This window comes from Dermacentor albipictus, chromosome 6 (genome assembly GCF_038994185.2).
Source record: "Dermacentor albipictus isolate Rhodes 1998 colony chromosome 6, USDA_Dalb.pri_finalv2, whole genome shotgun sequence".
In the NCBI taxonomy this organism is placed as follows: Eukaryota; Metazoa; Arthropoda; class Arachnida; order Ixodida; family Ixodidae; genus Dermacentor; species Dermacentor albipictus.
The window spans coordinates 28,277,990-28,293,121 of record NC_091826.1 but is presented as its reverse complement, the minus strand read 5'-3'; the positions used below and the strand labels follow the sequence as shown (position 1 = coordinate 28,293,121).

The following is a 15,132-nucleotide window of genomic DNA, read 5'->3' as shown; positions in this document are numbered from 1 at the left end:
ACCAGGTTTGACTCTCTCTTTGCCAAAAGTTCTTCAGCTGCAGTAATGCAGAAGACTATTTTGCCATTTGTGTTTATTTCGCTCTTCGCATACCGGGACTGTAGAAATGATCAATTCGATCGACAGTTTTTCTAGACGTTGTTAAACATTTAAATTCTTCTACTAGGGATGTCATGCACCGTCTGGAAGCATGACTGAACTTTCATTGTTGCTCAGGTTTAAGAATTCTTGCAAACAAATAGAGGAGCCGACAGACAGACAAAGAACTTTAATAGCAAGGTCCTGAGACGCTTTGCCCTAGGGCAGAGCTGCGGGCCGCTCCCACGTGGGGACTGGTAGGCCGAGCCAGTCCCCACGTAGGAGGTAGGAGCCGAGAAAAATGTAATTTCGACTTAAGGTATCTCCGAAACTAGCCTCCAGTGTTCCTAGCATTTACTCAAGAAAACGACGCAGTATTCGCCCTTTGGTTGACTAGGCAACATAACTTTTAAATGACATCATCAGTAAAGGCACAGAAGCTTCTGTCGGGTACTCTAATTTTCCAACCGGATGTTCTGGCTCTTTTAAGCAAATCTCAAACAACGACTGATGCTCATGCGTGCGTACTTTTTTTACAGTTTTGTTGTACTAATATCTAATGCAGCTTTATTTTTCCCGCCGTCGGTTGCTTTCATCCATCAACGTTTCGACAGCATACTTGCGAATTTTTACGACCAATCGTTGCCGTCTTGTGGAGTTTTCACTCCCGCAAGGGTGGACAATCGATTTCAAATCAACCTTCGACCGAAGCTCGACTAGCAGTCTAACTTTTACATTTTGAACACCACCTGTGCAAGTGGCCTCATTCAGTACTGCACATTATTGTACAACACTCCAAATTAAGGTACGGTGCTGCAGAGCAACTAAAGAAAGTTGTGCAAGCTCCAGTACCAGTTGAACGCGCACGAGACAAGCCTAATTGTGTAGAAAAATTGGTCTAGCGCGAAAATTAGGTATGATGAGGCTCCTGTATGATCCCCTGACCTGACGACCTTCGTGAGCCCATATAATGCAGTAAAAAACGAACCAGGTGCCTTCTGCAAAGAGCGAAAACGAATGCTCCCAGCATAATAGAAATTTGCTTATTCTCACATTCGCGAAGCTATTGGCCTCGAGCTCCACCACTGGAAAAGCTGGCGCCACCGTCGGCGTGACGTGCTAGGAGGGATCACGTGGACATAGCGGCCGCGTCGGCTGCTTCGGGAGCGCCGAAGCGAGCTGAAAACGAGAGTTTCAATTCCCTCGTACGCTGCGGTCCTCATTTAGTGGCAAAATTTTCCCGCTTCGAGTGTCTCCTTTACAACGCTTGAAAGCACTGCAATACGTAGTGGCTGCCTTTGAAGGCGCACAACATGGTAGGCTACTGCTCGGTGCCGCAATGCCGGATGTACGCAACGGAGCCCGGAGTCAGCCTTATTCACACGTAGCCGCAGGACAAGCTGTTTGAAGCTTGGCTCGCGAAACATAAAACCGGCAAACATCGGCTACAACTCGGGTATGCAGCAAGCACAGACGCGAGAAAGATTTCTTCTACAGCGCCAGGTCTGCGATCTTAGGAAAACGCGCACTGAGACGCTCGCCCGAGTCCACTGCCCGACTAATGTCATGACGGTTTGGTCTATGAACTTGTCGATGCTGTAGATACTGGCAAGTTCACTGGAGTGGAAAGGGAGCGGTAAGAAGCACATTATAAAAAGTATGACATATGGTCATGTTTATGTTATGAATTAATGCACTGGATTACAAAAAAGGAGCAGCGGGAAATCGCACGCTGAGAGCACCGATAAAGATACAGTGCGACGCAACTCGACAAATAATATTGAAAGGTCAAAGAATTTAGAAGAAATAAAAGATTGAATCGTCGCGACGGCACATCACAGTCCCCGTAGGCGTCGAAGTCTCTAAAATGAAATTATTTTTGAACAGCTATGACAGCGCCCACGCAACAATGGCTGCTTGTATACTGTCAAATGCTCATATTCTGCGGCCTAAAGCTCATGGCACGGTGCGAAAACGCGCACTCGGCGAAAGCGAAACAGTGCGCGGACAAGCATGCAGACGCGCAGTCGGTCGCTGCGAATCTGTGCGATCGCTGCACCGAGGCTTCGTTCTATTACGCTCCATTTAGTTATACAAACACTATAAGAACATATTTCACATAGTTTGCTCTCAGGGTTTACCTACCTTTCACGCAAGAAGCCGGTTCGGGAGAGTTTGGGAGACTCCATCGCGGCGACCGCGCGCAGTGGCGTTCACTGTACGTTTTCGGTAAAGAGATAGCGTCTGTAAACGTTTGTGTGCTTTCAGTTTACCGAACATTATTATTTAGACAGTAAAAAACTTCTTTCGTTTCGAAAGTACTTACAGAAATGTCCTGGAGAGCTCGCACGGGGTGTTTTCAGTGAGCGCTGACAGCGAAACCTATGAGAAGCGCGCCGCGTGATCCCTCATACTACGCCAGCGAGGCGCTTCCGACAGATGGCGACTCCGTAACTCCTCGCCGCCAATACTGCTCTTCCGCATAGCATGAACATCATTACGGCTAGTGTAAATCCAAACAAAATCTGCACAACAAGCTTCTTCTTCGGGTGGTCTGACCTACACAGGTTGGGAGTGAGGAGCCAGGACCATTTCTTTTAGATTTCAGATTTTTTTACTCTTAGTAACACTAAAAATAAAAAATTGTTACTCTCTCTCATTCGTGTTCTTTAGGTGCTTCACTGAAGTGTCACATCAGAATTCTCGAAAACTATATGAGCAGTTTAAAGGGCTTTACACCCATTCAAAACACGAACGATCAATATGGCTGCAATTTTATGCATCACGGAGTGCGTTGCTACTACCACATCTCGACATAAAACGCTGAAACATAAAAGCACCGAAAATGCGGGCACTGCTGGCGGTAAGGAAAGATTTAACTCGTTGCCCGCTTTCTGCGCCATCTACGCAGGGTACGGGCGAGAGCTGAAGTTTAGAAACGAGAATGGATCGTTTGCCACATTTCAGAAGAGGCCCGGGAACGTATGGTAAGCCCACTCTCGTTGGCAATGTCTTCGTTTGCGTTTATGCAGAGACGTGCTTCCTTAATTAAGATGCACTGGCTTTGGCAGGCTGACAGCCTTCGTGCTCAAGGTTTTCTGCGAGGCCCAAGATGTTATCGACATTAGTCCTGACGTCATAGAAAAAGGATTATCCTGGCTTTCGAGGCAGCAACAGCCCGACGGCAGCTTCCAAGAGCTTGATCCCATTTTACACCGAGAAATGCTGGTAGGTATATCAATATATGCTGCACAATAAACGGAATGGGTATCATTAACACCACTGTACGTCGCTGTGACTAAGTGGCTGTAGAATGATTCTCTTGATAACGAGGTTGCAGGTCCGAGGGTTCGATTTCCGGCTGCAAGTCAACATTCCGATGGAGGAGTGCGAATGCTTTCATGCACCCAATCCTGTACCCGATCATGCACTTAAAACTTATGCGCTGTGCCCGGGCTTGCCCGTAGAGCACTAGATAATCAGAAGTAATCCGTAAGCCTCCATATTTGTGCCCTTGAGAGTCATTTGGTTTAATTGAAAGGTTGATCGCACGAGTCAATCAACTAATACCAAAACGCTACCATTACTTATAGATTTTTTTCTCACAAGCGATCTTCATTAGCAGTGCTAGGTCAGCCTATGGGTTCTAAGAACGAATGGTTTCAAACTGTGTTTTCTAACTTACGCAGTTCTAAATATTTTTAGGAACCAAGTGTGATCTTTAGAAAGGGCCATTAAGGGAGCGTGCTTTCATTAAGGAATGTTTTGTGAACATGGACGAAGCGTCTCGGTCTTTCGTATATATTTGAAGCAGTGCGTTCATTCTGGTTCGCTAATTGACTATAGGGTCATCTCATTACTATTCTGATTTCCTCACCAATGCTCAGGGAAGCGTTCAGGGAAGAACGGCGATGACAGCATTTGTTCTGCTGACGCTTCAAGAATGCGCGGCTGCATCAGGTTCTCTGTCGGAGGTGAGCTTCAAATGCTGTTTTCTGGCGCATTCGTGAGAAGTAAATGCGAATTTAGAATGCAGACAACACTGAACACATGAATATAAACGAAAAGAAAGCAAGAAAGTAGTTCGAGAACTGCTGTGCGCGTGGTGCTCCAGTGTCTATGGAATATGAAATGTAACGATCTTTGACTGAGAACTTGGCAACGTTGCAAAATGCGTGGGCCGCCAACACTTTGCTTCCGTCTTTGTTGGTAAGTTGCTACAGTAGTTCTTGGCAAGTTCCTAATATTAGGCTAGTGCCTGAAGTCTTACAAATATGCCACTGTCTAGCTCGTGATATTGTTCATGGTATTGACATACAAGTAATCAGAAGCTTCCTTTAATGCCTTCAAAAGCTACAATACTTGTCAAAAGATTGAGTCTGTGAAAAAAACAAAGATATCACCTACAGCGGAGCATGTTAATTACACCGTGGCGGAGTAGTGGAGGTGCATGTCAGTAATGTCAGTGAAATGGTAGTCGTTTTATTCAATGCAATGAGCCATGGAAGACTGCTGTTCATGGTTTGGGTGCTAGACAAAAAGCACCGACAAGATGTACACCACTGTATTTTTTATTAATTACTAGGAGGCGTTTTATGCTTGGTGCCTATAGTGGGCCTGTGGATCTTGAAATGCAATGGCCCTTCTTATGAGAGATCTGCTATAACTTCTGAGCCGCAGCTGTATTGTGCCAATGATGCAATGGGGCTCAAGCCTGGTACGGTGGTAGTGCTACTGTCGCTAACTGAGTTTAGTATATCGTCCATTTGTAAACATATACTTCATAGTCATTATACAGTCAACCAACTTTATTATTTTTAATTACTTTTAATGTTTAAGCACATTAAGCGACTGGTATCAGTCCTTTTGTACAGCCGCGTTTGATCGACTTATCAAAGTTCATTATACGATCTCACTTAAAATTTATTGATAACCCATCACCATTGACACGGCCCTCTATGGCCCTATCCAGCCCTTTCTCCTCTAAAAGCAACACATCAACATCAGTGGTGCTCAAGTGTTACATCGAGTGTACGGTTTAGCAATACATGTAGCTCAATTTTTTATCCATTATGTGTATCTCTTAACATATCGTTTAACTCCACTGCATCCTTAATGAAGTGTGCTACAATACCGTCCAATTATTACATACACATCTTTTCTTGTGCCATTGGTGCAGGAATGTCATGCCAAGGATTTGCAATCACTGTCAGCTACACAGCCGTAATGCGGGATACGTGTCGAATTTTATTTTGCAATTTGAAGTTTATTGAATTCATATTGCGGATACAAAAGTACAGATATTTAGTACGGAATAAGGTCCCATAGCGTAAACACTGTAGGGGCCCTTTTGTAATGCTAAAAAACAGAAATACTACGTAACAGCAAAAAAAAAGAAAAACAGTGGAATATAAAGTTATAGAAGTGCATGAAGAGACGCTTCAGTGAGGTATGTCAGTGGCGGGAAATTCTCGTTCGCGCATAGCTAATGTGCCGTTACATATGTATGCGTCTCACCGGTGTATCGGTATTAAGGGAAATTATTAGCTTTTCGTTTCACATGACTGCGCTTACTCGTGCGTGAACGGATCAATGAATCTTTTCACTGGCCTGACGCGCTGTGTGATTATTGCGCCCAGATTTTATTTGATACAGTCAACTTCTACCCGTGCCCGTGCGTGCTTGCGTTATGTGCGTGCAGCCTCATTTGCTTCTCCTAGGTGATTATTTCTTTGTGCCGTTAGTGGTCTGAAACGTTTTGGGCGTGAGAATCGAAAGTCCATTCATTTCAGCGCACTTTCTCTTGTTGTCTTGACTGACGAGCTTTTTGTTTGAAGCTTTCTTCTGGTCCGCAGCTTCAAACGCTGCGTAATTCCGTGACTCGCACCTAGCCAGCATGCGTTAACCATGGTGTGCCTAAATGCAACGTAGTTGAGTGTGATCTGTGGTCGTATGTGTTTCAATATGATACGCTGATACGCTCCTGCAGGGGGTCAACACCACCATTGCGCGGGCTCGATTTTATATCGTAGAACGCCTGGATGCCATCAAATTTCCGTACATAGCAGCTCTGACGGCGTATGCACTGAGCTTCGTTCCCGGACCCGACTGGCAAAAGTCGATGGACGTCCTAAGAGCGCACCTTCTCGAAGACACAGGTATTCTTCAAAACAGACTGATTACCTTATAGATAATTCCGATTTTAATTGAACTATACCTAAATTTTTGAAAGTGTGCTTAGATCGATGATATATTTTATAAATTCGAATCATAAAAACAACTAAACGAAAACAGACATCTACCCAATCGTAGCAATTCGTCGTGTGGATGTCTCATTCTCCCTTTATTAATTACTTCACTCCACCTTGCGGGTTTCCACAGAACTAGTACGTCAAACTCTTGCCTTCGCTTCGAGTTGTCGATAAATTCGACTTCGCCCTTCCATCTGCTAGCCGTCTGGTTAGCTCAGATGGTAATACGGCTGCCCCAGAAAGGCGGTGGTCCCAGTTTCGAGTGCCGGACCAGGATGATTTTTTTTTTCCAACTGCGAGGCTTTTCTTTCGAGGAAACCGTATGGGTTTCCTTTGTAGCAATTGCTACGATTGGGTGGATGTCTCATTTTGCCCTTATTCCTTACTTCCCTCCACCTTAGGGGTTTCCGCAGAACTATTACGTCAATCCTTTCTCTTTTTCCTCGTGTTTCCGTTTTCAGATATGAATACACTTAGCACGGGAGATGAGGCTACAGGCATTGACGTCGAAGGCACCGGCTACGCTCTTCTGGCTCACCTCAAGCATCGTGACCTCGACTCGAGCAAGAAGTTTGTCAACTGGCTTCTTCGGCACCGGTCAGCTTCTGGGTCATTCGTGTCCACGCAGGTTTGTGTCACGTCGTGAGATGCTTTTATTTGACCTCAGGTCGTGGCTACATCATAGTGCACTGTCAAATATCTGGCTGCTACATTAGTGGCGCCCATCTTCTGTAAGCTTCGCCAATACGGAGGCCACCCATGTGATGGGATTGGGGCTGTCCCGAAAACCATTACTCATACGCCTGGTCAGGGGGTTGCTGACGTCCGCTGATTAGTACAATAACCCTCGGTGAGCCTATGAACTTCCTCATTTCCGTTTTTCCGCGTTTGCCGCATCAGGGCAAATGAGGCCCATTAACAAATAAATAAATTAGATGGCCAATTATTTAGTAATTTATCAGCAATATTGTAATTATTAACAAATAAACAGCTGAATAAATAAATAAATAAATTATTGATGAGTAATTGCCGAATTTTCAAACTGACCCTTGTGATTTAGGTTGTCCTTTCGTCATACGTACTTTTTACGAACAGGACAGATTTCAAGACCGCCTTTACAAACTGAAATTCTTGTGTTTAAATTCTTCATATTACAATGATATAGATTATATTGAAAACGTCATATTGTTTGGTGCACTTGTGCTAAATCAGCAGGATGGGGTGCCAAGGCATCTTGAACATATATTTATCTGTTTATGGTTTTATTAATTTAAATATTTATTTATTATTGCAATGCAAAAGGGCGTTAGCCCTTACAGAATGTATTTATATTCTTTTGACCCTCTGACAATATTATTTAGTCTCGAAACGTGTTTAAAGCGCATGGTACTGTTCAATGAAGTCTACAATAAACTTCAAACTTGAGCCTCACAGGGATAAAACTAAAGCAGACAAGTTGGAGGAAAACTGTGAAACCAAGCGATTTGGTGATAGTACGATTAGTTGGCGCAATAAAGTCGAACTCCCATAAAATTGACAATCTCAAGTAATGAATAAGAAGAGATTGAAGGTAGCAGTATAACTAGACACCGGCATACATTATGAACACCAGGAAATGGTTGTCAAATAGTTCTAGGAATTAATCAACCGCGAGTTCATTTCACTCCTTAGCTGTCTTAGGGAAAGATGAATACTTCGAACAATTATGCATAGGCGAAAAAGAGTGATCGCTAGATTATGACAATATCTAATGAGTGTACTTTTCAGCAAAAAATATATAATACGTCGGATATATCAATCTTCTATTGTCCTCGAAATGTCTGGTGCAAAATTCGAAGTCATAAAACAAGATCTTTCCTTCATCTCTTTCTGCTCGAGTTAGAAATTTCTTTATTGGTTCTTGAAAGAAATATCAATAAAAAGAATGTTCATTTAGACTACCAGTGTTTGATGTCAGTCTGTGTGAACAGAGCTGGAATAATGTTGGTGCGTTTATCAATTATAACAAGACAGATTTATAGAACAATAAATGAACACAGGAGCGGGAAGTTACAGATCTGGCCTTAAAAAAATAAATTTAGTGTTATCCTTGTCTGCTACGTAAGTTATATCTTTAACTCAAATAAAATTGTTAGTAATCCTGAGCACTAGATAACGTAGTGCGGTACCTTGTGACTAGAACAATCTTGAAACATTAGCATGTGCATTTTGCACTATTTGTTAAATAAAAGCTTTGATTTGGAAAGCTTATCTTTTCCAATCTTATCATTCTGCTTGCCTTCTACGTTTCTTCAATATTTTATGTTGATGAGACGTCTGCATCGTTGTTGATGCCGTTACCCTTGCATTTTTTCCTCTGTTTACAAAAACACAATTGGAAGTACGCATACTGCCATTCGAGTTTCAGCCGTTCTGTATGAGAACACGTGCTCAAAACGAAGAAATTCCGAGTATAATTTAGCTGCGACATCTTATTCGGGCTTCTCTGGGCTTCTTCTCCCCCTCCCCCCTCGTTGTTCTTGCGATGTTCTCAAATCGCTAAGTCACTGTTGTTTCCGTTCTGTCTCAGGACACCGTCGTAGCGCTTCAAGCCCTCTCGGAATTCTCCATACAAATTTCGAATGCCGCCCCTGACATCTTTGGAGTAGTCTTCGCTGATAATACTCTTCAGGACTTCCGCGTTAAACGAGAGAATGCTGCTCTGTTGCAAGAGTTTACGGTAAGTACGAGCACCACACCTGCCTTACCTCAGTTGTGTGCTACGCAGACTCTGCAGCTCTTTAAATGTGTAAGCTCAGAATTCGATTATGCTCTCTGTCTGTTAAAATAGAACTTGGCATCAACCCGCCATACCATCTTCCACTATTACTAACAGACCCCAGTAAACCCTCTATCGGGCTTACTGATCCCCAATTTCGCTAAAGCTGACAAACTGAGACTTACAATGTTCTTACTTTTTATTGCTTAAGGAGTGCGTCAGGTCTAGTTGGAATAGAATAATGAAGATACAGCTCTGCAGAAATACAATAGACGCGCAACTAGAATTACTTTCTATGGACAACTAACTTGTTTTACATGCACTGCATCAACCTATATTGAGTTAATCTAGGCATACACTAAGTCACTGTTAAGAAAAAAAAAACAAAGTTCGACGATTGTCGCACTGTGTTATCCTAGCACGGTTTTACGCAAGCTAAGAATCAGGTTTCACCGTTGCTCTTGTGTAGCTTGCTATGTCAGAAGCCTTGAGTTGCCTGCTGCTTTGATCCACTGGGTTGCAGTATATAATAGCTAACTAGACCAACTATACCTTCATGAGTACGCAATAATTTAACATCACAATAACATGGCTGGCCAAGAGCAGTTGTGTAACAAAGGCACAGAGTGCTGCCATCGTTTCAACAAGCGGAATTTTCTCAATCGGAGTGCCAAATGCCCGGCTTGGAAGTGTTTTCATAGGTCACTAATCCGTCAACGATGATTGACAGCTAATTTGGAGGCATGAGCAGTAGTACATCAATACACCAATTATTTATGTTTTAAAGCCCGACTCATCGAAAATAAATAATTGTAATGTATTAGAAAAAGAGTTAGCCATAGCTACATTGTTCCATGCACAAGAAAGTGTTTGTCTCGTCTGACTGCAGTGCTTCTAATTCGGGCTTGACGTTCGTGCCGAAGATGGAGGCGCAATATTGCTTCAAAATGTCTTACTGTTGCAGTGTTGTCGTGACATGTAATGCCGTTAGAAATTGTAATATTGTTTCTTATGCCATATTGTATTGTGGCACCTGGTCTTTCAGTATGCGTTTTGTTGTTATGGTAGTGTTATGCAGAACATTACAACTGCAACCAACTGCTACCTAGGCCCTGTAAGGGTCTGATAGTATATTGAAATAAATAAATAAATAAATAAATAAATAAATAAATAAATAAATAAATAAATAAATAAATAAATAAATAAATAAATAAATAAATAAATAACTGAATAAATAAATAAATAAATAAAAGGTCCAACCAAGCACCCCGGTCTTGATAAAACACTTTTGTAGACTGCCAAATTCGGTGCTCATTTACGGGCTAAACCTTGAGCGCAAGGAGATGTGGCCAGACGGTCGCAACCTCTCCAGTCAGTGTCGTTTCCCTGTCGCATCCAAGTGCATCGACAGGATAACCCGTCTCGCCAATAAGCCGTCCTCACTCTAGAGATGTGACGTCTATACAAGACTGAATGTTTCTCGAACTTCGATTGACCGAAAATACTGCTTCAAGCTCGAGAAGCACTTGCCCTACATAAACTGCCCGAAACTCCGAAAAGTAACATGCACACTCGCAGATCGTCGACGCCAGAGGAAAAATTGTCCTTAACGCATCTGGAATGGGCACGGCAGCACTGAATGTGAGGCTGAGATACAACATTCTGGCCCCACCCCAACAAGGCTGCAAGGTATGTAATTCTCTCCCCCCTTTCCCCCTTCTTAATTGATCGACTGTATATCGCCAATACCCTGTTAATAGTTTATAGACTTCAGAACAGCTCGCATCATTTGGGGGTGTATCTTCTTCCTACACTAATATTAATTATATACCTTCCTTGCGTTTTCTTTATTGAAAGCTTGGTGCTCGCTACTCCCCTGTTCAAAATGCTACGTCACAATGATAATGCGCATGCCGTTTGCGACCTGGAAGTATCGCGTGCACCATGTTAAAGGAAAAGTCATCTAAGAAAGGTGGCGATTACTCTTCTGGGACGATGATACACCCCAAAAGGTTTAACCTGTTATGGGAGTGGGGCAGATTTCATGAAATAAACTCATTACGATTCCCTTAAATTCCCTTAAATCTGCTCGAAGCTGAAGCACCTTTATGTGAGGAGGGGAGGGGGAAAACCTAATTTACAAACGCGCCAACAGTGGGCACTGGTGTAGCCGCTCCCGGGCGGGAGGTCAACCCGGGCTCATGATTCCCCCCCCCCCCGCCCCCCTGCCTCCTTCCCCGAGGTTTCAGTGTTTATATGTCGCCTACCCAGCCCCCCTCACCCACACCGTCCCCGCTCAAGTACGTGTCCCCCGCACCCCTTTCCTACCTGAAAAAAAATTTCTGGCTACGCAAGTTCCTAAACTTGTCATCCAGGTACCCACTGTTTTCCACAAAACTAGCCAGAGGGAACTCTGCGGCCAGGGGCCATCCATCGTCTACCCAGCAGTCGATTTAGGCACCACTGGCCTCCCTGAAGCCCTTGGGTTCAGCGAGTGCAGATGAAAAGTAAACATGTCCGCAATAGGGATTAGTAAGAGGGGTTTGGAGGATTAGTGGAAGTAGGGAAACGAGAAAAAACGGAGACGTATAAAAGCACAGTTCGCAATAGGGGATAAGAAAATTTGGTTGTGGGAGTTCGTAGTGTGTTTTTTATATTGTTTAACCTAGGTAGGGTATTAGGCAGTAGAATAGCAAGAGCTTGGTGGCGCAACCCACCGCCCCATTACAAAGGGGATGCTTATAGCATCCATGCATCCATCCTATGGGGGCAAACCGCAGACTCCCTCTCCTCCCCTTTGGTGTCGCAACCTACCGCGCCATTTCAAAGTGACGCTCATAGCATGCATCCACCGATCCATTAATCCTATGGCAGCTACAAGTGTGGTGGTTCATTCAGTGTGAAAATGATAGGAATTGCATGGAAGTGGCTTCAAATGGCTTTGTGACTTTGCAGATAAAAAAATGTTCGATGAAGGATTGTGTTATAACTGCCACAATTCACAATGTACATGGATGCACGCACAACCCCTTTGCCTACGTATGTTGAAAAAAAACTGATTTCCTCAAATTTTAGGAAGATAAGGCTCTAATCTGTCAGATTTTTACTCAACCTTAACCTGTGGAAGCCATGTTTACATAGATAAACTTTTTTTCTTGCAGTTTGATCTTTCTGTTGCAGCCGAAATGTACAGCGAAAGCGGAGGAGGTCCTGGAAAGCTTCCCATAGACCTACTACAAAAGATTGGTGTACAGGGGTGTAAGCTCAATTCAAAACTCGTATCGATTCTCTTATTCACATGCACATGAAGTGGCCTCGGCCCGCTTCAATTAGGTTACGTCATTTTATATACACGCAATAGTTGCTTCTTAATCTTGCGTCACCTTTATTTAGGTGTGGACACTAAACAGCAATGGCAAGTCAGTCTGGGCTGGTAAAACACTTCTAGGAAAAAGCAATTATTTTTTTTGAAGAAACAGTGCAATATTAGTGGACGAAACGAACGAAAAACTTCGCCGACGATTACTATACTCCCTAATGCGAAATTTGAATGCAGCTGTTATGCATGTTTTCGTGTCGCGACATATTGTCTGGCGCGGACAATCTCTCTCGTGCAGCACGTTGCAAAAAGAGCGAATTGTGGCACCACTACCTCGCTAATACGGAGATCGTGAGAGGCGCGGCGTGGGTGACGCGTGGGCGCGGCTCACAGCAGCCGCCGCAGACAGACCTCCGCTCATGCAGCGCTTTGTTTCCGCACAGACGACGCATGCTACTCTGGCGCCATTTCGCAGCCATCGTCCCGGGCAACGCCCGTCTTTCGCGACACCTGTGCTTTCTTCTCACGTTTTCGCCTTACCCTCGTCTTCACTTTCCTCCTCTGCTCTCCTCGTCGCAATGTCCTCACTATCTCCGTTTCTCACCCCCCTCCCTCCCCGCTGTGCTCCGTGTTCGTGCTTTCATCGTTCGCCCGGTTACGCCGAGCACGGACGCCGACGCTCGCCGCAGGAATGGGCGCCTAAGAGCTGCGCTCTAAACATAGTTCCCACTCTCAAATTGCGCGTGGAAGTGTGGGCGCCGGTGCTTCAATGCGACGTTACCCAGTTCAAGGTATTTCACGAGAAGGGAAATTTGCGCGAGTTGGAGGTAATTCATGTTTCGAAAAGTAACGGCGGTAAACAGACAAGAACATAGGCAAAGAAGAACACTACAATGACGCTGTGTCGTGTTCTGCGGGAGGGTATCGGAGCTTACAACCCAAATGCCTTTGTTAAACGAATTTATATTTCGTAAAACATGAAGTAACATTCGCAAAATTGTAAAACGAGCTCAAATTTGTAAAACTTAGGAAAAGTTTGGGATAGTTGGCCGTTATGCTAATAGCATTCTTCAGGGTTTCTTAGAAGTTGTGCACCAGCTTGCATTCGTGTACGTGTTGCAGTAAGCAAGTGGAATATGTTTCTTTCTTACTAAAGAATTGGGTCACTGACCGTGTAACAAAACACTGGGTCGGCGACTCAATATTAAATTGTGCTTTTGCTAGAGCAGACGGTTTCTTTTTCGTCTTTCTGCCAGATGCTTGATTTTATGGTGTCTTTATAATAATGCACTTTCTTCTTTAACGATTTAGTTCAAATGGGATAGTTTTATATTTCCCCGTTTCTTAAAGGCGCAGAAAAAGAACATTGACGACGTGTTTCATAAGTCATGCATGTGTGCTCGTAAAAAAAAAAAAAGTGGAGAAAGCCTTAACGATTGATATGGATTGCTTTTATCGATCGCAACTGTCATTTTTATTACTTACCCATGTGTGTTTGTTATCCAACTCCTAATTTCTAAATTAATGCGTCATTTGCGATTGTTTCAGCGCACCTTGCATCCAGGCATCGTGTTGGACGAGCACAGGGTGAGAAAACAAAAAACGCTCGCATTGCGATCACGGCCACTTCCTGACGTTCTGTTTTTGTCTTAATTAGCCCATAGTGACTGTAGCACACTCTGGAATGCGCGTGCAATGAAATAAGTGGTATTAGTGAGCGGCAAGCATAAGAAATGCATTCGTATACAAAGCTTGCGCCACTGAAAGCTTCCTTTGATATTAGGAGCAACTGATAAAGGAATGAATAAATAACAGCTAGACCCGTCTGATCATGACTTGAACTGCCTGTATTCCCTATAAAAAAAGATCTGGTTACTCAATGTTGTTTGATCAAAGTAATCCTGGATCTCATCTTAATTTTTTTTTTTGACAATCGGTTTCTAACGCATTTCGCGGTGTCTCAAATAGCTACGCAGTCGTGCAGCTGATCCCTAGGTTATGGGTTCGAGTCTGGTCCCTAGCGGCTGCATTCTGACGTGGGTGCAATGGGAACACGCACGTGAAACATGCTTTGGGTGCACGTTAACCAACCAGCGGTTTTCGAATTTAATACGATTTTACTCCGATACTTCCTGCCACGCAGTCGCATTGCTGTTTCGGAACCTTAAATCCCCAAACTTGATTTGGAATTTTTTGCTATTTCCATGCTTTGGCCGCCAGCTTGTTCCATTTACTTTACTTTTGCAGTGTTATTTGTTAACAATAAAGTTGCGAGGAAAGTATCATAAAAGTAATCAGATACGTTTTAGTAATCGGCTCAAATGCTTTAGTGGCGCCAGTGATTGGTCGCTGCAGGCAGTGATTGTAATCGTCATCAGTTATTTTCTTTTTTCTCTGACGTGTGCAACTCTGCCTTTTGGAAAAGTGAAAACTGGTTTTGCCGCGGTGCACAAGTGCTCGATATATTGCAGCAGTAACATTGCCAGAATAATGTTCGCTGGGTAGCCACTCGCCGCGGTAACTTTAGGCCCTATGGCATTGTCCTGTTGAGCTCAACGTTGCGCCTTGGACTCATACCTCAGCGGCCTTGTTTATATAGAAGTGACACGCAAAAAACGCTTGTATAATTAGATAATAATGGAAGTTCGAGAACCCTGGGTTGTCCAAATTGAACCGGAGTCCCCCGCCATAGTCATCCTCATAATTATACCGTGGTTTTAGTGCGT

At 43.7% G+C, this 15,132-nt stretch overlaps 1 protein-coding gene across 6 annotated transcripts in view; it reads left to right on the top strand.

Annotated features, from left to right (window-relative positions):
- LOC135905091 (A.superbus venom factor 1-like) overlaps nucleotides 1-15,132 on the top strand; it is a 312,000-nt gene that overhangs the window by 272,550 nt on the left and 24,318 nt on the right. For all 6 annotated transcript variants that reach the window (XM_065436075.1, XM_065436074.1, XM_065436073.1 and 3 more), the window contains 9 exons: nucleotides 2,990-3,065; nucleotides 3,150-3,306; nucleotides 3,966-4,052; nucleotides 6,068-6,236; nucleotides 6,791-6,957; nucleotides 8,899-9,048; nucleotides 10,666-10,776; nucleotides 12,249-12,345; nucleotides 13,955-13,993. In XM_065436075.1, the coding sequence (XP_065292147.1) occupies nucleotides 2,990-3,065; nucleotides 3,150-3,306; nucleotides 3,966-4,052; nucleotides 6,068-6,236; nucleotides 6,791-6,957; nucleotides 8,899-9,048; nucleotides 10,666-10,776; nucleotides 12,249-12,345; nucleotides 13,955-13,993 (1,053 nt within the window). The remainder of the gene's footprint in view (nucleotides 1-2,989; nucleotides 3,066-3,149; nucleotides 3,307-3,965; nucleotides 4,053-6,067; nucleotides 6,237-6,790; nucleotides 6,958-8,898; nucleotides 9,049-10,665; nucleotides 10,777-12,248; nucleotides 12,346-13,954; nucleotides 13,994-15,132) is intronic.